The following is a 21,682-nucleotide window of genomic DNA, read 5'->3' on the forward strand; positions in this document are numbered from 1 at the left end:
GCGGAAGTTTAGCGTCAAGGCGAGGCGCGCCTCCGTGGCGTCAGCGTGGCGTTTCTCCCGGCGGCAAAGTCGAAAACAAGGGGCGGCGACGGTTTCCCGGCGGGTGAGTGGAGCAGTGGTCGCGGTCTCTCGAGGCCCAGCGTCACTGTGGCCTGCTCGCTGGGCCCCGGCGGAGCTCGGCTTTTCCTTCTGGGGCTCGGCGCCCCGAACCTCGGTCTTCTCCTCTGCTCGGTCGTGGGATAATCCCCCCCAGGTACCTCCCTGCGTCGTTAAAATGACGAAGGCTTTTACCCCCAGCTCCTTTCCTAACGGCCTGGTCCAGACGGCCCCACCCACCAGGTTTTCAGGCTTCTTTGGAAAGGAGCTGTGTTGTGGGCTTGTGCCCTGAAGTCAGACGACTCTAACTTAATTTTTGTCCGTAAAATGGCTGATAATGGTTCTAAGTATTTAACGAGGCAGTGGATAAAGAAAACCCTTAGCATAGTGCGTGGTACATAGTAAATGTTAACTATTGTTGGAAGCCATCACTATAATCAAAAGTATAGTTGGGGAGCGCCTGGGTGGCTCAGTGGATGAAAGCCTCTGCCTTCGGCTCAGGTCATGATCTCAGGGTCGTGGGATCGAGCCCCGCATCAGGCTATCTGCTCAGCGGGGAGCCTACTTCCTCTCTGCCTGCCTCTCTGCCTACTTGTGATCTCTGTCAAATAAATAAATAATTTTTTTAAAAAAAGTATAGTTGGTAGGTAGTGCAGATTCTGGAGTCAGACTGCTTGACTTAGAAACCCAACTCCACCCCTGAATGAGAATAATAAGGATACCTACCTCAAAAAAGGCTTGTGAGTAATTATGAAGCACTTAAAATCGCTCTTGTTAGTTATTAGTATTTACCTGCCTGCCAGCAGTTCTCATTTAGGGAATACGCTCAGAAATCTTATGCCAGGTACCGTGCTGGGCACTAGGGATACAGAGATAAGTGAGACTGAGTTCCTGTTTTCAGTGAGCCCCACAGTCTAGTGTGATGTGGTAGGGGATCCTAGATACACTCTATGGAACAGGGAGGCTGAAGTACAAAGCTCCTTTGGGGATAGGAGGAACATTTTTCAAGGAGTATGACATTTGACTGTGTCTTTAAGGATGAGTAGTAGTTTCCAGGCAGATAAGAGCATTTCAGGTGAAAGCACCTTATGCAAAAGCACTGAGACCAAGAATGTTTTGGTTTATAAGATAGAGTAAGAGGCCCTTAGTATTCAGGTTCAGGACATCCCCTACCTCTTCAGTTTCATTTCTAACTCTACAGGCTCCTTACCGGTTCTGTGTTGAATATTTTCCTGCCCAGACTACTCTTCTCATACATCTTCTATGGGCTAATTCCTGTTTTGGCCTTCAGGTCCCTGCTTTAATACCTTTTTCTCACAGAAATTATCCCTGAGAAATTGTTCCTGCTTTTCTTAATCTCCCCTACCCCCAACTAGATTAAATTTCCTTGTAAGCCCTCATAGCACCCTGTGCTTCTCTCTTAAAGCACTTACATAACTGTACCTAAATAACTACCTCAAGACTACTCATTACTAGGGGCGCCTGGGTGGCTCAGTTTGTTAAGCGACTGCCTTCATCTCAGGTCATGATTCCAGGGTCCTGAGATCAAGCCCTGCATCGGGCTCCCTGCTCTGCAGAGAGCCTGCTTCTCGCTCTCTCTCCTTCTGCCTCTCGCTCTGCTTACTTGTGCTCTCTCTCTCTCTATCGCTCTGTCAAATAAATATATAAAATCTTAAAAAAAAAAAAAGACTACTCATTACTATAGTGTAAACTCCCTGAGGGCAGTGATCATATCTGGTTCATACTTGTAACCCCAGCACCCAGCACAGTCTCTAGCATACAATATTGGATTAATGAGTTAAAGGAGCGGTAGATTGGGGCCAGATTATGAAGGATCTGGGATATCAGAAAGAGAACTGGATCTCATCTTTCAGCAAGAGGAAGGTAGCCTTGCTAAAGAGGCAACTAGGTAATCAAGTTTAGAAAGGAAGGGAGTATTGACCAGATACAGGAGTTGAAATTCTTTCAATGCCTGGAGTTAGACAACTTTAGTGTAAAAACTAGAACCACTTTGGTTTTGGGTAGGGTAGTTTGAGCTATAACTTTAACTTCTCAAAACTTATCTAGCTTCTAGAGGGTAACTTCTATTCTCTGATTTCGCTCTAAGTTTTTTTTTTTTTTTTTTAAGATTTTATTTATTTTTTTGTCGGAGAGAGAGGAGCGAGAGTGAGCACAGGCAGGTAGAGTGGCAGGCAGAGGCAGAGGGAGAAGCAGGCTCCCTGCCAAGCAAGGAGCCTGATGTGGGACTCGATTCCAGAATACCAGGACCATGACCCGAGCCGAAGGCAGCTGCTTAACCAACTGAGCCACCCAGGTGTCCCAATTCTCTGATTTTGCTCTAGAAAGTAATTTAATTGCAGAAGACTTCCAGTCAAAATGGTTTCCAAGAGAAGGCTGTCAAAATCAGAGGATAAAGAGAGCCTGATAGAAGATGTCTCCAGTAAGTATCTAGTCATTTGTTGTTTTATTTCCCATAGCAAATGTGTGAGGCACTTAAAGAGAGATAAAGTTCCTCCTTTTTAAGTCCTGAGAGTCATCAAGTCTTAATGGTTAGAGCACACAGAATCTAGTATCAGGAGATTTGGGATTGAGTTTCTGCTTCTAATTCCATGTATGACTTTGGGCATGGCCACAGTCTTAGTCTCCACATCCATAAGAGAAATTAGTATTATAGAAAATAGTATTATATTGCTTATCCACTTACATCATCTAGGTGCTGAGACAGAAGGTACAACATAGTCGCCTGTCCTTTAAAAAGGTTTATGGTCCTCTTTCCTCCCTTAAAAAGAATTATAGTATGGGGGTGCCTGGTTCAGTCAGTGGAGCTTGTAACTCTTGATCTCAGGGTTGTGAATTCGAGGCCCATGTTGCATGTAGAGATTGCTTAAAACTGAAATTCTTAAAAAAAATTATAATCCAGATAAAACTGTGATAGGGATGTATAAAAGAAAGGCATTATATCAGAGCAACCATGCCAGGGGTGAAGAAACAGTATGGACTGTCCATTTGGGAATGTAGTTGACAGAGGCCCTTACTTAGTTCTGATGGAAAGAGGTTGATAGGTTTTTTTGTTTTTTGGGTTTTTTTTTAAAGATTTTATTTATTTGACAGAGATCACAAGTAGACAGAGAGGCAGGCAGAGAGAGAGAGAGGGAAGCAGGCTCCCTGCTGAGCAGAGAGCCCGATGCGGGACTCGATCCCAGGACCCTGAGATCATGACCTGAGCCAAAGGCAGTGGCTTAACCCACTGAGCCACCCAGGCGCCCCGGTTGATAGGTTTTTTTCCCATTTATTATATTCATCTACTCTGTTAAGGGAGTTCTAACTCGTTACATCATTAAGGGAGAAGAGGAAATAATCCTACTTAATTTCAAGTACTATTTGTTTTTGTTTATTATGTTTTATTACTTCTCTTGCATTGAAAGCCTTGGGATAAAACCAATCTGGGCTTTATACTCAAAGGCTTGATGCTGGAGAACCTGCCTGATTCTTTTTACTCCTGCATCAAGATCATTGGTTCTCACACTTTGGTGTACATCAAGATTATTACCTGGAAAGCTTTTTAAAAATTCGAATGCCTGGTCCCCATCCTCAAGATTTTAATTGAGTAATTATGGGATGTGATCTAAGAATGTGCTTTTATTTTATTTTATTTTATTTTTTAAAGATTTTATTTATTTGAGAGAGGGAGAGAGAGAACACAAGACGGGGTGGGGAGGAGCAGAGGGAGAGAGAAGCAACTCCCCACTGAGCAGGGAGCCGGAGGGAGAAGCAGGCTCTGCACTGAGCAATGAGCCTGATGTGGGGTTCAATTCCAGGACCCTGAAATCATGACCTGAGCCAAAGGCAGACACTTAACCGACTGAGCCACTTAGGGGCCCCTAAGAATGTGCTTTTAGTAAGCTTCTCAGTGATTTGATTGCATTGGTTTGTAGACACCAGCTTGAGGCACACTAACTGATTAAGAATTTGGGTGGAAAACATTTCCATGGTTATTTTTGTTAGAAGTGGCATGTTTTGAATTCTTCAAATGAAAATGCAATAGAGGGGGCCTGGTGGCTCAGTTGTTAAGTGTCTGCCTTCTGCTCAGGTCATGATCCTGGGGTCCTGGGATCGAGCCCCGCACTGGGCTCTCTGCTCGGCAGGAGGCCTGCTTCTCCCTCTCCCACTCCCCCTGCTTGTGTTCCCTCTCTCGCTGTGTCTGTCTCTGTCAAATAAATAAATCTTATAAAAAATGTATTAGGCAGAAATAATTGTTTGTTGATTTGTTTGTTTGTAAGCCACTGTTGCTGACCTTTGTTAGAGATAAAATTTTACTACAGCATCAATTCCAATACAGTTCTTCAAGAACCCATCAATTTTCCTCTTAGGATTATTGTAGGGTTTACAGTTTTAATCTTTACTATTTGTCACATTCTTGAAAATTTTGTCTGTTTTCAGAAGCCAGGAAGCAGCCACTTTCCAAGAAGACAAAGAAATCTCATGTTCACAATGAAGTTGAAGAAAATGACAGTATTTTTTTAAAGCTTCTTAAAACATCAGGAGTTATTCTTAAAACAGGAGAGAGTCAGAATCAACTCAGTAATATTTTAATTTAAATCTTTTCTCTGGGTTTAGTGCAGGGCTCAGAACTGAATCATGGATTTCTGAAATAGAGAGGCAGTGAAGATTAAAAATGGGAGCACCAGCCATCTTGAGAGAAAGATGACAATGATACTGCTTTTTATTTTATTTTTTATTTTTTTCAAAGATTTTATTTATTTGACAGACAGAGATCACACGTAGGCAGAGAGAGAGGAGGAAGCAGGCTCCCCACTGAGCAGAGAGCTCGAGGCGGGGCTTGATCCCAGGACCCTGGGATCATGACTTTAGGCAAAGGCAGAGGCTCTAACCCACTGAGCCACCCAGGTGCCCCGATACTGCTTTTTAGAGAGTATTTTTATAGTCTCTAGTACTGATTAATGCATGTTAAGTAATTCTAATTTTTTATTTTTTATTAATTTTTTAAAACTTTTTTTTAGAAAAAATGGCATATACCAATAATACTTTGTGTTTTCTTGTGGAAAAATAAATTAATACTCAAGAGAATAATTAGATCTGTGTCAGAGTAATTTCAGAAGAAAATTTATAAAGCCATTTAAAGCCCTGCTTTTAGGGCATCAATTACTCCATTATTCCATATCTTTTTAGAACACTTAGCAGCTATCCTCTGTCAAAGCTAAATCTGTTTTCCCATGGGTTTAGAAAAATTTGGCTCTGAAATTAGGTTAAAAATATCCTTATTGGTTTCACAAGATATGAAACTTATATTTAGGAAAGTAAAACTATGGTGGGAGGTATTAAAGACTCTGCTAATCAACTGTTTTTTCCTCTTAGCTGTGGATCAAGTTGTTTTCCAAAAGAAGCTCTTTCAGACTCTGAGGAAACATCCTTCTTATCCCAAAGTATGAGTTTCTTCCTGGTACTTTCGCTTTTGCCAGCACTACTCTGGAATTGGGAATATTAAGACGCTGGCATAAAGTTGAATGGACTAGAATGATTTTTAGCTAACCTACAGCAAATGTTAAACTGAAAATCTTACTCTTTGTTTTTTCAATATCATTAAGATAATAGAAGAATTTGTTAGTGGCCTAGAATCTTACATTGAGGACCAAGACAGTTTCAGGAGCTGCCTTTTGTCATGTGAACGTCTGCAGGATGAGGAAGCCAGGTATGGACTGGAGGCTTGGAATCTTGCTGACATTTAATCTGTTATACTAACTGGATTGGGGGATGGTGATTGGTGGGGGGAGAATGCAATTTTTTGAATTTCACTTTTTATTTATAACTGTTTTATCTTCAGTTTTAACCTTTAAATTATTAATTTATAGTGATGAGACTAAGAACCAGAATGTGTTCTAGAGTGTGTCTCATCTGTGTTGATAGAATTTTAACTCTCTACTTCTCCCTGTGTAAGAGTCATCTTCTCTTGGCACCTGGGTGACTCACTGGGTTGAGCGTCCGACTTCTATTTTTGGCTCAGGTCATGATCTCAGAGTTGTGAGATTGAGCCCTGCATCAGGTTCTGTGCTCAGCTCAGGGTCTGCTTCAGATTCTCTCTTCCTCCCTCTCTGCTTCTCCCCCAGCTCATGCTCACTCTTTCTGGGCCCCGCCCCCATAAAAAAATAAAATCTTAAAAAAAGAAAAAAAAGAGCAGGGATGCCTGGGTGGCACAGTTAAGTGACTGTCTTTGGCTCAAGTCATGATCCCAGAGTTCTGGGATCAAGCCCCACACCAGGCTCCCTGCTCAGTGGGCAGCCTGCTTCTCCCTTTCTCACTCCCCCTGCTTGTGCACACATTTGCTCTCCCTCTTTCTCTCTCAAATAAAATCTTTTTTTTTTTTTTAAAGCCATTTTTTCATGTTCTGTATTTCTGCTATAACAGGATAGTTTCTCTTTAAATATTGTATATTTGGGACACCCGGTGGCTCAGTCTATTAAGCTTCTGCCTTTGGCTCCGGTCATGTTCCTAGGGTCCTGGGATTGAATCCCACATCAAGCTCCTTGCTCAGTGCAGAGCCTGCTTCTCTTTTTGTCTGCTGCTTCCCCTGCTTGTGGGCTCTCATGCTTGCTTTTTCTCTCTGACAAATTAAAAATTTTTTAAATCTTCAAAAAAATTAAAAAATTGTTTATTCAACCAATTTTATGAAGAAATGATAAAAACATTAAGACAAGGAAAACAAATAGAAAACAAATCTTTTTTTTTTTTCCTTTTTTTTAACAGCATAGGCACATCTTACTCTAAGAGCCTCATTAAATTGCTTCTGGGAATTGACATATTACAGGTGAGACTGTGTCACTTTTTCTGTGTACATTTGATGGACTTGATTTGTGGTGTATGCCCAAGTATAACGCCTGAGCTCAGGGTCTAGTAGAATTAACAGGGAATTTGGGTTTGCAGTAGTTTACCATAGCCTCATTGCTGACCTGCATCTGGTATGGCAATTACTATGGCTTTGGACTGAGCTGATTGGCCCACTGCATTTCTTTGGAATCTCACTTATTCTGTCAGCCTCTCCTTCCTGATTTGTAAACTTTCCTCCCTTGTGCTCTGAGTACCTTATATATCTCTGCTATATTCACATCTGTGTCATCTCCCATTTCAATTTTTACTTGCTGATTAACTTGATTTTGCCCTTTTCCTCCTCCTCTATTAATATATTGAATAGACAATGCGTTAACATGTTTTAAGTGTTTCAGATTATAAAAACGTACATTGGAAAGTCTTGCTTTACCCTGTCCTCCTTTTTTTCTCTTTTCTTCTGTGAATCTTCACTGTGAATCTTCCCATACTCCTGTCTCTTCCTTTTCTTTGGAAATCTTCAATATAATTTAGTTAGCTTACATTTAAGACCCCTCTTACTCCTCTGGAGAGAAATCTTTTCTTGCAAACTATTTGATAATCTTAAGTCTGCATTTCATAGGTTAACAGTTGTCATGTTTAGTAATATTTTTGATGATCTGATTATTTTAATGCTACCTTCATAATCATTTGGTAATTTTTTAGGTGACACATCATTGAGAAGTCTCTGTGTCCCAACAGCTTATGTTCAAAATGTAGGCAGCATTCAAGTGGCCATTCTTAAAATAAGATTTCAGTTATATTAGGGTTTTCCTCTAAGAGCTCTTGTTGGAGCAAATTGTGGTTAATTATATATTTCTGTTGTGTATTTAAAGACCATCTCCTAACTCCTTATGTCTTCTTTTTCAGCCTGCCATTATCAAAACTTTATTTGAAAAGTTGCCAGAATTTCTTTTTGAAAAGTAAGTGGAATTATTCGGGAATGCTTAAATTGCCTTTGTGTGCTTAAGTTTCTCTCTGAAAAGATTACTCTGAAACATCATCAGTTTCTCTGAAAGTCATATTGATCATGACACCAGATTCTTAATTGACTGCTAAAATTCCAGTGGGGTCTTTTTTTGAAATTTCATCTGTTTATATGACTGCATATTCTTAGAAGGATACACAATAAACTATGAATAGTGGTTGTCTCAAAGGAGGGAAGCCAATGACTGGAATCAGATGTTCTATGAATACTGTTCTTTACCCTTTCAATTTTGTAGGGTATGCATACTAAATTTTTTAGAATTTGCTTTAAAAAATAACTAAGTTGGGAAAAAAAGAATAACCTAATAGAAAAGTAGAAAAAGGTCATTAACAGACAATTCACAAAGAAATAACAAGAGCATCAAACATTTTTTTCTAAATGTTCATTAATAATCGAAGATACAAATTTTTTTTAAAGATTTTATTTATTTATTTGACAGACAAATATCACAAGTAGGCAGAGGCAGGCAAAGGGGGGGGGGAAGCAGGCTCCCTGCTGAGCAGAGAGCCCGAAGTGGGGCTCGATCCCAGGACCCTGAGATCATGACCTGAGCTGAAGGCAGAAGCTTAACCCACTGAGCCACCCAGGCACCCCAGTAGATACAAATTTAAAACAATACATACATTTTTTTCTACTCTCAAAGGAGCTCCCTTATTGAGTGTAATGAACAAGCATGCTTATACATTGCTGATAAACATAATCAGTTGGTTCAAGTCATTCTGAAGGGCAGTAGGTTGTGTGTATCAAAACCTGAGATTTTGTATACTCTTTAATGCTCAGCCATGTCTTCTCATTTATCCTAAGGTAATAACTGAATGAAAACAGTAATGAATAAGATTACTGTTTAACAAAAAATTGTAAACAATTGAGATGTTCAGCTCTAGGGGATTGGTTAAGTAAATGAGGTACATCCCTATAATAGAATATTATGTGGACATTAAAAATTATACAGAGGACTATTTAATGCCTTGCATTAATTGGAAATAAAGGTAAGGTTACAAATCAGTATTTACAGTTTAGCCCAGTATGTTATTTAAAAAAAAAAAAAATACAGGGTCTGTTGGGTGGCTCAGTCAGTTAAGCATCAGACTCTTGGTTTCAACTTGGGTCATGATCTCAGGGTCGTGAGATCTAACCCTGCATTGGGCACCATGCTCAACTTGGAGTCCACTTGGGATTTTCTCTCTCCCTCTTCCTCTGATCCTTCCTCCCAGTTCCTCTTCCCCCCGTGCATGTGTCCTCTCTTTCTCTTTCTCTCTCTTAAATAAATAAAATCTTTTAAAAAATACATACACTATACTATAGATACATATGCATATTAATAACAGACATCTCTGGAGGACAGGATTATAGGTCATTTTTACTTTCTCATTTTTAATACGTATTTTTTTCTAGGTTTGTTTGTTTTTAAAGATTTTATTTATTTGACAGAGATCACAACTAGACAGAGAAGCAGGCAGAGAGAGGGAGAAGCAGGCTCCCTGCCAAGCAGAGAGCTCAGTGCGGGGCTCCATCCCAGGACTCTGAGATCATGACCTGAGCCGAAGGCAGAGGCTTAACCCACTGAGCCACCCATGCGCCCCTCTAGGTTTTGTAAATAGTAATAATACACTTGAAGATAGATCTTCACAGATACTTTGCCTGAATTGCTCATGTAGATGTTTTATTTTATTTATTTATTTATTTTAAAGATTTTATTTATTTATTTGACGGGGAGAGAGAGAGAGAGAGAGAGAGAGAGATCACAAGTAGGCCGGGAGAGAGGAGGAAGCAGGCTCCCCGCGGAGCAGAGAGCCCGATGCGGGGCTCGATCCCAGGACCCTGAGATCATGACCTGGGCCGAAGGCAGAGGCTTAACCCACTGAGCCACCCAGGCGCCCCTCATGTAGATGTTTTTTGTCTTTTTCAGTAGTTAAATTTGACTGCACTAAACAAAGACTAAGAATGCTGTCAAGAAAAAAACTGGAGGTAGTCCAAAACTTCAGACATAGGAGGAGGAAGGCAGATGCTCTCATTTGGGGAGAAATAATAACTAAGCCAACATTCCTTTTTTTTTTTTTTTTAAGATTTATTTATTTATTAGAGAGGGCACACTTGCACACATGTGAGCATGCACATGAGTGGGGGGAGGGGCAAAGGGCGAGAGAATCTTCAAGCTGACTCCCCACTGAGCATGAAGCTCCTTACAGGGCTTGATGTCATGACCCATGAGATCATGACAGGAGCCAAAACCAAGAGTCGAGTGTTAAAACAACTGAGCCATCCAGGTGCCCCCAGCATATCTTCATCTATAAATGGTTTTCAGTACTTTGACAGACATAGTCTAATTCGACCTTTTATGTTTCCAAAGTAGTATATGCTTGCTTTTTTCAATTCTTAACACTTTTCTACCTTTTAAAATTTTTCTTGTTTAGTTTGTTCAAGTTTATTGCCTTTATTTTTTTGTTTACATTGTTATTAAAAAATACTCTCCAGACCTTCCTTAACCTTACTAAACCCTCCCCAGATGCAACCACTGTTAACAGTTTAGTGTGTCTTCTTCCATCTTAACATGTATGTGTCATGCTTTTCCTGTGTCACCTGTGTGTCTAACACAGGTTGTGATATATAAACATTCAGTAAGTGTTAATTGAATGTCTGAAATGGTTTGTGCACTATTAATGTTTGCTGTTGTGTAAATCAGAAAAGCTAAGTTTCTGTCTTCTTATCCTAACATTTCAGTGTGAACAGTGATGGACTTAACATGCCTAGACTCATCATCAGTCAACTGAAATGGCTTGACAGAATTGTGGATGGCAAGGTAGGCTTTGGGACTTGCTCTGTCTCTTGGATTTAGAGAATCTGTTTTCCATGCTTAATCAAACTTTTGGAATTTGCAGTGGTTTTTTTTTTTCCTTTCCTAAACTGAAAATTCACATTTTTCTATTTATTAGCTTTTTTCATCTTTCATAATTTGGGAATCATGGATGTTTCACCCTTTAAATTTCTCCAGAAAAAAAATTTTTCTAATTATGATGACTAGATATCTATTAAATAAATATTTGGAAAGAAATTAAGTAGCTTTCAAAGTACACAGATGACTATGTTTTATTTCTCAAAATCAGTGAGATCCCAGACCAACCTACCGTGCTGCAAATGTTTAATTTGATTACATATGAGGAAAGTGTTAGTAAGTTTTTACAATTATGTGATTTGTTATTAAGCACCATGGTAAAATTGAATCTGTTTTGAGCCTAGTGTGTAAGGCCTGTTTCTTTCCAGAGTTCTTTAAATCATTCTATTAATTTTTGTTAGGCATTCCAAGGCTATATCTTTATTTGGAAGAACATGAGTTTTGGAATTCCATGTGGACTGAAATTCTGTATTGTTGTGTTTATTGTTTTGTACTTACTGTGTGTTTTTGGGCAATGCATATCCTCACCTTTTAAAAATGGGAATTGTCGGGGCGCCTCGCTGACTCAATCAGTGCAGCATGCAACTCTTGATCTCTGGGTTGTGAGTTTAAGCCCCATGTTGGGTGTGAAGTATGCTTAAAAAAAAAAAAAAAAAAGAATAGGGGTGCCTGGGTGGCTTGGTTAAGCGGCTGCCTTCAGCTCAGGTCTTGATCCCAGGGTCCTGGGATTGGTCCCCGCATCGCTTCTGCTCAGCAGGGAGCGTGCTTCTCCCTCTCCCTCTTCCTCTGCCTGCTGCGCTGCCTACTTGTGCTCTCTCTCAATCTCTCTGTCAAATAAAATCTTCAAAAAAAAAACCTCGAAAAGTTAAAAAAAAAAAAAAAAGGAATTGTCACACAGACTCCATAGAGTTGTGAAGGTTAAATGAAATAAAGTAGGAGTGGCTAGGTGGCTCATTTGGTTAAGCATTTGCCTTTTGCTTAGGTCATGATCCCAGTTTCCTAAGATATAGCCCCATGTCCTGCTCCCTGATCAGTGGGGAGTCTGCTTCTCCGTCCATCTGCTAATGCCCTCTCTCTCTTTCTCCCTCTACTCCTTTTCTCTCAAATAAATAAATAAAATCTTAAATGAAGTAAAGTATACAACAGACCCAGTAGATGATGTACCATACCATGTGTGAAAACTTCTGGGTCATTAACCTCTGTATTTAGGCTTTGAGTTTGAATGTATGTATAGGTGCCATGTTGTACAAAAATGATTCTATCTCTGCATTTCATGAGGAGGACATCTTTCTCTGTTTTGGTTAGTGTGCAACAATTCTAATGGTATCCTCCACTGCAGGATCTCACCACCAAGCTCATGCAGCTGATCAGTATTGCTCCGCTGTACCTGCAGCATGACTTTGTCACCAGCCTTCCTGAGATCCTAGGGGATTCCCAGCATGCTGATGTGGGGAAAGAACTCAGGTGGGTAAATTCCCACTGTGGGAGCCTTAACTCTGCAGAATGAAAACAGTAGTAGGTCTACGACCATACCACCCTGAGCATGCCTGATCTTGTCTAAAAACAATAGTAGTAATGTATTCCTATTTATGAAAGAGGATGGTATCTGCCTTCCATGAGTAGGTGTGGGATTTGACTTGTTTTTGTAATAATGAATATATATTTGGGTAACCCATCTACTTTTTTAAAAATAGTATAGTGGTTGTGAATATGAAGTTTGCCTTAGGATTAGGCATATAAATTTGGTCTTTGGAGACCTAGACATGATCCATCTGTTTCATTAGCATGTATTCTACCCAGGGAGTCCTCAGTTGTGACTCCATATCCAATCATTTGTGGATCTTACCAAACATCTGCATTCTTTGGTCCCTAAATGATTCATTCTGGTGTACATCACATTGGACCCATTGCTAAGAGCGTTGCTTACTATCATTTACATGAAAAATAGTACTTAGTAGGGCAGTTAATTAAAGAAGGGAGAACAATATCCCTCTGTAGTAGGATTTCTGTTTTAATGCAATTTCCTGCTTACCCTCAAAATAGTTTTTAAAAATTCAGTTTGTAATACTTCCTTTCCTTTAGTTGTCTGCAACACTACCTCCAGAAATGTCCATTGATTTCTTCCCTTTGTGCTTTTGGGTAGGTTGCTCCCTCTGGTTGTAGCAGTATACCACCCACTTTGCCTGCTTAATTCCAGCTTGTCCTTTTACATAGCCTTTTTTTAGACTCCATCACTATTCTCTATTCTCTTCTCCTGTAATGCCTTGCATGTACATGTGTCATACTTCTCATAATTCCCTGTAATTGTTGTAGGTTTTCTTTTTCCTTTTCTCAGGAAGGATATGTGCCCAACTCAATAGTGGTTTCCTGTGGGTAGTGGATATGGTGGGGAAAGGGCTTCTCATTTCTCTTCTGTTTGAATTTTTTGTAATGAACATGTGGGTTTTTTTAAGATTTTATTTGAGAGAGAGAGCAAGCATGAGTGAGGGGAGGGCAAAGAGAGAGGGAAAAACAGGCTCCTTGCTCCTTGCTCCTTCCTCATAGGAATAACAATTTTATGAGCCACCTAGCCACTCCTACTTTATTTCATTTAACCTTCACAACTCTGTGGTCCTCTATGGACCCTGAGGTCATGACCTGAGCCAAAGTCAGATGCTTAACCAACTGAGCCACCCAGATGGCCCAAGCATGTATTTTTATTTAGATCAAAATAATTTTTAGGGATGCCTGAGAGGCTCAGTCAGTTAAGCGTCCTGCCTTTGGCTTAGGTTATGATCCCAGAGTCCTGGGATCCTGGGATTGAGCCCTGCGTTGGGCTCCCTGCTCAGTGGGGGGTCTGCTTCTCCCTGTGCCTCTCCCTCCTCCCACTTGCCTATGTGCTCACTCTCTCTCTCCAAGTAAATAGATAAAATCTTAAAAAAAAATTTTTTTTTAATGAAATACACTCCTAACAAGTTTAGTGAGAACTGAGTATGTCCTCTCTTCCCATATTCTGAGTGGTTTTTCTGAGTAATTATCTGCCCAGCTCTGGTAAAAGTTACACAGTTTTTCTCTTTTTGTACCATTCACAGTGACCTTTTAATGGAGAATACTGCACTCACTGTTCCTATCCTGGATGTCCTTTCCAGCCTCCGACTTGACCTGAAGCTCCTGTCTCAGGTAGGAAGGACTCCGCTCTCCAGAAACAGAGCCAGCTTTGTTACCTCCAGAACCAATGTCAGTCATTTATTGCTATGAAGCAGTTGCGTATAAAGTTTCATTTTGAAACGATGCAGGGTTATCTGGGTGGCTCAGGTTATGATCCCAAAGTCCCAGGATCAAGCTGCATGTCGGATTCCTGCTGAGCAGGGAGTCCGCTTTTCCCTTTCCCTCTGCCCTCCCCTCTGCTCATGTTCTCTCTCTCTCTCTCAAATAAATAAATCTTTAAAAAATTTTTGAGGGGCGCCTGGGTGGTTCAGTGGGTTAAGCCGCTGCCTTCGGCTCAGGTCATGATCTCAGGGTCCTAGGATCGAGCCCCGCATCGGGCTCTCTGCCTGCTTGTGATCTCTCTCTGTAAAATAAATAAATAAAATCTTTAAAAAAATTTTTTTTTTAAATTATATTGAATGACATTTCATCTCTTTCTTTCTGATGAACTTCATATGCCATAGTATGATGGATTTGCTGCTCTGTTTCAAAGCAGTAAGTTTTAGTGGAAATCTCTATCTTGGATAATACTTACACACTGCTCCTCATAGGAATAACAATTTTATGTGTCTTCCTTTAGCCAGTGGAAAATTCAGGCTCTAAATTATAAGATAATAACACTTTTACGTTTATCATCTGTCTGGTTTTTTTAAGATGTTATTTATTAATTTGACACAGAGAGAGAGAGAGGATACAAGTAGGCAGAGTGGCAGGCAGAAGAAGAGGACAAGCAGGCTCTCCACTGAGCAGGGAGCCCGTCATGGGGCTCTATCCCATGAACTTGGGATCATGACCTGAGCCGAAGGCAGCCTCTTAACTGACCGAGCCACCCAGCTGCCCCAACACCTGTCTGTTTTTGAGGAAACTGTGGCATTAACAATTAAAAGCTTGTAAGTTGGGGGTGCCTGGGTGGCTCTGTGGTTTAAGCCTCTGCCTTCAGCTCAGGTCATGGTCTCAGGGTCCTGGGATCGAGCCCCACATCGGGCTCTTTGCTCAGTGAGGAGCCTGCTTCCCCCTCTCTGCCTGCCTGCCTCTCTGCCTACTTGTGATCTCTCTTTCTCTCTCTGTAAAATAAATTAAATAAAATCTTCAAAAAAAAAAAAACTTGTAAGTTGGAATAAAATTGAAAATAAAATGAGGTGTTTTTCCTCCTAAATGACAAGTGAGAAAACTGAATGAGAAAAGTAGATTTTCTGATTTTACCTAACAGGTCAGTACTAGGTTGAGGTATTAACATAGAAATATTTAAGGATTTTTTGCTTTTTATGTTTAGGTCCGCCAGTTGGTGATGGGTAAGCTGTTATCTGTCAAACTGGACGATTTACCTGTGATAATCAAGTTCATTCTTCATTCTGTAACAGCTGCAGATGCACTTGAGGTACCCTATTATTTCCCAACAAACACCAATTGTTTGCTACATCTCTGAGAGTACAGAGTATAGCAGTGGTGCCCTTGTGAAAGTCAGTATTGGAAAAGACGTACCTAGATGAAGATACATCAAGATACATTATTAAAACTATAGTTTCTAATTCTTCCCTGTTCCCAAACCTACTGATGATGCTGCTTAATCCAGATAGTATTCAGGCGATGGAATGGAACTAGCCAGATTTATTGTTGCATATAAGCCATTACACAGTTTTATTTGCTATTTCATTGTAATACCTCAAGGAGTTCTGGAATTTTGAAGGGCATGACATACTATCCTTGCATTAACTATTTTCATCAACTCTCATTTTTAAAATGCCTTGTCTAGGGGCACTCCATAGGTCAGTCAGTAGAGCATGTGACCTTTGATCTTAGAGTTGTGAGTTTGAGCCCCATGTTGTATATAGAGATTACTTAAAAATAAAATCTTATAAAAAGCCTTGTTTAACCTTTAGTGATTCTTACTCAGTCTTTCAGGGGATTGTTATGGTTCTATTGAAAGAACGAAGTGTGCCCATCCACTATGAATGAGCAGAACACATAACTTAATATTTATTTTCCACAGGTAATTTCTGAGCTCCGGGAGAAGTTGGATCTGCAGCATTGTATTTTGCCATCACGGTTGCAGGCTTCCCAAAGCAAGTTGAAAAATAAAGGACAACAAAGGTATAATGTCATTGACAGTTACTACCCTTTTTCTCACATAGGCAAGGCAAGTTTTCTGACATTTATTCTGAAGCCAGGACAGTAGATCTTAATACTTGCAACTAAAGGGGCACCTGGGTGGCTCAGTGGGTTAAAGCCTCTGCCTTCGGCTCAGGTCATGATCCCAGGGTCCTGGGATCGAGCCCTGCATCGGGCTCTCTGCTCGGCGGAGAGCCTGCTTCCTCCTCTCTCTCTCTGCCTGCTTCTCTGCCTACTTGTGATCTCTGTCTGTCAAATAAATAAATAAAAATCTTTAAAAAAAAAATACTTGCAACTAAAAATAATGGTAATAATATTGTTTGCATGTATCACTATACAGTGCTTCAAATCATATGTATGTAGTACTTGTAATATATGTGTATATGTGTACGTGGGCGGGTGGGGTGTATTCTCCAGGCAATTCAGATCATTCTTAGATAGACTACAGTACAAGTTTATTAGCCATTTTACACATGAAGCTGGCCTTGGAACAGGCACTTGGCTAGTAACGGGAACCCAGGTTTTATAGGTTCCTCTCTGGTAAGTGGAAGAATTATTTTTTTCCCCCTCTGCTGCTTGTAGTTCTTCAGGAAATCAAGAAAACAACAGTCAGGACTGTGTTATTCTCCTCTTTGATGTAATAAGGTCAGCTGTTAGATATGAGAAGATCATTTCAGAAGCCTGGATTAAGGTGAGTGAGATCTTCATGACTTTGAACATAAGGCGGGAGTAGGTGGTAATCAGTGATGGATATGGAAGTAAAGGTAGGTGGAAATTAAAGTGTTGAAAATCAGTCAAGTAGAAGTGACAGATGATGGTTCCCAGATGGACAGATTGCTTCTCAGGAGAATGGGGCATGCTCAGTAAGGTGAAACATGGGGCGCCTGGGTGGCTCAGTGGGTTAAGCCTCTGTCTTTGGCTCAGGTCATGATCTCAGGGTCCTGGGATCAAGTCCCGCATTGGGCTCTCTGCTCGGAAGGGAGCTTGCTTCCTCCTCTCTCTCTCTGCCTACTTGTGATCTCTCTCTCTGTCAAATAAATAAAACAAAATCTTAAAAAAAAAAAAATAGTAAGGTGAAACATGTTCTACTTATGTGTTATAATACTTTCGTGACCCTTTTTTTTCTAGGCGATTGAAAACACTGCCTCAGTGTCTGAACACAAGGTAAACTCATGATACTATGAATTTTAAGTACTGTGGACTTAAAATTAATTATATGGCTAGTTTTCCTTTTCTGTCACTCTCTCCAGTCATCCCTTCTATGCCTTCTGTAGCTGCATAATAAGCATTAGCTGTCTGGAGAAGATAATCTAGAGGGGATGACTTGCTAGATAGTGTTTCCTACTCATTTTGGCAATGAAATAAACCCAGGCTATCCATAAGGGGAAATATTAACATTCCAATCAAGCACAGTGAGTTGCAGTCCCAAAGAACCAAGTCCCCACAGATGAAGTGAAGACAGGAGTCAATTGGGGCATGGGTTGGGTCCCTGTGTCTGTCTGGTTACCCTTCCTTCTGGCAAATGTAATTGTCAAGATAATGGCATTCCATGTTTACTTACCTTTGCCCGTGTCAGCCTCACCAGAGTGAGTCAAATAGTCCATCCATTCACCGTCAAGGCAGCAGTACTGAATCTGTCTTAATTATGGAAATTTTTTCTTCTGTGAGAAGCCAGATGATTGTGTTTCTTATGTACTACTTGGTTCCCATTAAGGATTTTTCATTAGTTGGAATCTGTTTTGTTTTGTGAGGTTCTGTCAGATTATCCAGTTGTTGGGTGGCTATTTTAAAAGCTTTTACAATAGTGAATTAAACAATGAAAAACTCAGTTTTTTGGGGAAGGATCAAAATACCCTAGTACAACTCTTTCTTTTTTCATTTTTGCATAATGGTTGGCCACCTATATACCTGTTTTATCTGTTTTTACAGATTTCTTTTTTTTTTTTTTTTTTTTTTTTTTTTTTTTTTTTTTTTTTTTTTTTAAAGATTTTATTTATTTATTTGACAGAGAGAGATCACAAGTAGACGGAGAGGCAGGAAGAGAGAGAGAGGGAAGCAGGCTCCCTGCTGAGCAGAGAGCCCGATGCGGGGCTCGATGTGGGGCTCGATCCCAGGACCCTGAGACCCTGACCCGAGCCAAAGGCAGCGGCTTAACCCACTGAGCCACCCAGGCGCCCCTGTTTTTACAGATTTCTAATTATTATGTAATTTTTGCATTCTGATTTTTTTCTCTTGACATTGTATCATAAACATTTTATATGCTTCTACAATGTCTTTTTATATATGTATATTTTTAAAATATACATATTTATGATACCCAATGAGATACCCAAGACCCCAGTGAGGGGCTTGAACTCACATTCCTGAGATCATGACCTGAGCCAAAATCAGGAGTCAGACACTTAACTGACTAAGCTACCCAGGTGCCCCATTATTTATTTTATAACAGGAAAATCCTTTTTTTTTTTTTTTAAGATTTTATTTTTAAATAATCCCTCTACCCAATGTGGGGCTTGAAATTACAACCAAGATTAAGAGTTGTGTGATCTACTGACTAAACCCCCCCTGCCTCTGGTAACTACTAATCTGTTGTGTCAATGAATTCAGTTTTTTGTGTGTTTTGTTTTGTTGTTTCTTTATTTTATAAGTTCCACATACAAGCAAGATCATAAGGTATTTGTCTTTGTCTGACTTAGTTCACTTAGCATAATACCCTCAAGATCTGTCCATATTGTTAAAAATGGCAAGATTTCATTCTTTTAATGGCTGAATAATATTCCAAGGTGTGTCTGTGTGTGTCTAGGTAGGTGTGTGTTTGTGTGTATCTGTGTACTTACCACATTTGCTTTTCACTTAGGTTGCCTCCATGTCTTCGCTATTGTAAATAATGTACAGGGATCATAGGTGTGCAGATATTTTGTCGAATTAATTTTTAGTTATTTTGAAAAAATACCCAGAAGTAGAATTTCTGGATCACATGATATTTCTACTTTTAATTTTTTGAGGAACCTCCATACTGTTTTCCATAGGGGCTACACCAATTTATATTCCACCAGCAATGCACAAGGGTTCCCTTTCTCTACATCTTCAACATCACTTGTTGTCTCTTGTCTTTTTTTAATGATAGCCATTTTGACATGTATGAGGTGATATCGCATTGTGATTTACATTCCTGATGATTAGTGACGTTGAACATCTTTTCATGTGTCTTTTGGCCATTCGTATGTCTTTGAGAAAATGTCTGTTCAGATCTAGGCCCAGGGGTACCTGGGTGGCTCAGTCTGAGCTTAACTCAGTGCTTAAGTGTCCGCTCTTGATTTCATTTCAGGCATGATCTCAGAGATGGAGGCCCATGTCAGGCTCTCTCTCCCTCTACCCTTCCCCCAACCCACCATTCGTGCTTGCTGTCTCTAAAATGAAAAAATTTCGAGAAGATCCTTGGTGGGCAGGGGTGCCTGGGTGGCTCAGTCATTAGGCATCTATCTGCCTTTGGCTCAGGTCCTGGGCTCAAACCCTCCATCAGGATTCTGCAGGGAGCCCACTTCTCCCTCTCCCACTCCCCCTGCTTGTGTACCCTCTTTCTCTGTCAAACAAATAAAGTCTTTAAAAATGAAAAATAAAAAGAAACATTAAAAAAAAAAAATCCCAGGGCACCTGGGTGGCTCAGTGGGTTAAAGCCTCTGCCTTCAGCTCGGGTCATGATCCCAGGGTCCTGGGATCCAGCCCCACATCGGGCTCTCTGCTCCACGGGGAGCCTGCTTCCTCCTCTCTCTCTGTCAGCCTCTCTGCCTACTACTTGTGATCTCTGTCTGTCAAATTAAAAAAAAAAAAATCTTAAAAAAAGAAAAAAAATCCTTGGTGGGGCACCTTGGTGGCTCAGTCAGTTAAGCATCTGCCTTCAGCTCAGGTCATGATCCCAGGGTCTTGGGATGGAGTCCTGTGTCAGGCTCCCTGCTCTGTGGCGAGCCTGCTTCTCCCTCTGCTTGCTGCTCCCCCTGCTTGTGCGTGCACCCTCTCTCTCTCTCAAATAAATAAAAATCTATAAAAAAAAGAAATTCTCGATCCATCTTTTAAATTGGGTTGTTCAGTGTTTTGCTGTTGAGTTGTATGAGCTCTGAATAGTTTTTATTTTTTGTGCTGCTTGACTTTTTTTTAACTTTCTTTTTCTTTTTTAAACTAGGTAAAAATTCTTTATGCTGATAATACATGAAAGAAACAAATTTACAAATATAAACAAACATATACAATCAACTAATTACAGTGAATAAATACTGAGCTATTGTGACAGATGATGTTGCTCTATAACCTTCTTTTTAAAACATATTTAATACAAGCTAATTGTGGAGATAAAACCCCACGAGGAATCTAAAAAATGTTAAAATGTTAAAAATGTTAAAAAGGTTTTCTTCACTCTCTGTTCCATTCTTCATGGATGATTCTTCCAGACTTTTTTCTTATTCATATACAAGCTGTATGTGTATGTGAGTGCAGGCATTCTAACTCTTACATTTAAACATATTTATGTATATTGTGTTTACAAAAATAAATCTTACTATTGTCTTGTAGGTTGCTTTTTTTTTAAACTTCGCAATGTTGTGAGTGTCTGTCAAAAAATGTAGTCTAGCTCATTCATTTTAAATATTTTATTTATTTATTTGACAGAGAGATCACAAGTAGGCAGAGAGGCAGGTAGAGAGAAGGGGGAAGCAGGCTCCCTCCTGAGCAGAGAGCCTGATGTGGGGCTCTATCTCAGGACCCTGAGATCATGACCCGAGCCTAAGGCAGAGGCTTAACCCACTGAGCCATCCAGGCACCCCTAGCTCATTCATTTTAATGGCTGTATAATATTCTAAAAATGACTGTCAGAATTTTATTCTTTTCATATTGACAGGCATTTACAGTCTTTCCAATTTTTCAGAAAGTAGTTTTCCTAATAATAATGAAATAAATCCTGAGGTTAGCAAGTGATTTTTCTTTAATAAATATATAGATCTTCAGATTTTTTTCTGTAATAATATTACTTCAGCTTATATTCCATTGTTTTCATAAAGATAATAGTGGTTAATAGTTATAGCACTTTATTTCTCTGAAAAAATTTGTGGGTTTTGTGACAAAAAAAAATGTAGATACTCCCATGGGAGTGTGTTGAGCAAGTATCACCCCTTCTGTGTTTTCATGGGAAAAAGTTGTGAGCTGCTATTTCACAACAATAAATGTACTGATTTATTAAATTCTTTTTCTGTTGTCATTTTTGTTGACAATAGACTTTTGACTTGGCAATGCTTCTCATCATCTATAGCACCAACACTCAGACAAAGAAGTACATTGAGAGGGTGCTGAGAAATAAGATTCGATCAGGCTACTTTCAAGAACAGCTGCTGCAGAGTACATTCTATATTCATGACTTGGTAAGTGGCAGAGAATTAGCAGCATTAGTCTGAAAGTTATAGAGAAGTCATTTTTAACCTTTCTTATTCAGTGTGGAAATCTTGACAATACCGCCTTTGCTGGATGTTGACTTTTTGACAGCT

The 21,682-nt window shown here is 39.9% G+C and overlaps 1 protein-coding gene across 10 annotated transcripts in view; it reads left to right on the top strand.

The window, feature by feature from the left end:
* Window positions 1-43: 43 nt before the first annotated feature.
* FANCD2 (FA complementation group D2) overlaps window positions 44-21,682 on the top strand; it is a 59,179-nt gene continuing 37,540 nt past the window's right edge. For 3 of the 10 annotated variants that reach the window (XM_032841592.1, XM_032841590.1, XM_032841591.1), the window contains exons 1-15: window positions 54-253; window positions 2,439-2,536; window positions 4,537-4,677; window positions 5,473-5,540; window positions 5,703-5,806; window positions 6,859-6,919; window positions 7,846-7,898; window positions 10,685-10,763; window positions 12,196-12,320; window positions 13,928-14,015; window positions 15,316-15,420; window positions 16,033-16,133; window positions 16,734-16,842; window positions 17,280-17,315; window positions 21,416-21,559. In XM_032841592.1, coding sequence (XP_032697483.1) covers window positions 2,473-2,536; window positions 4,537-4,677; window positions 5,473-5,540; window positions 5,703-5,806; window positions 6,859-6,919; window positions 7,846-7,898; window positions 10,685-10,763; window positions 12,196-12,320; window positions 13,928-14,015; window positions 15,316-15,420; window positions 16,033-16,133; window positions 16,734-16,842; window positions 17,280-17,315; window positions 21,416-21,559 — 1,278 coding nt within the window. In that variant the 5' untranslated portion in view covers window positions 54-253; window positions 2,439-2,472. Of the gene's footprint in view, window positions 254-2,438; window positions 2,537-4,536; window positions 4,678-5,472; window positions 5,541-5,702; window positions 5,807-6,858; window positions 6,920-7,845; window positions 7,899-10,684; window positions 10,764-12,195; window positions 12,321-13,927; window positions 14,016-15,315; window positions 15,421-16,032; window positions 16,134-16,733; window positions 16,843-17,279; window positions 17,316-21,415; window positions 21,560-21,682 lie in introns of those variants that run through there. The other 7 variants (XM_032841583.1, XM_032841585.1, XM_032841588.1 and 4 more) reach the window with 5 other exon arrangements.

Source organism: Lontra canadensis, unplaced genomic scaffold (genome assembly GCF_010015895.1).
Source record: "Lontra canadensis isolate GAN:19392208 unplaced genomic scaffold, GSC_riverotter_1.0 scaffold124, whole genome shotgun sequence".
NCBI classification, from domain to species: domain Eukaryota; kingdom Metazoa; phylum Chordata; class Mammalia; order Carnivora; family Mustelidae; genus Lontra; species Lontra canadensis.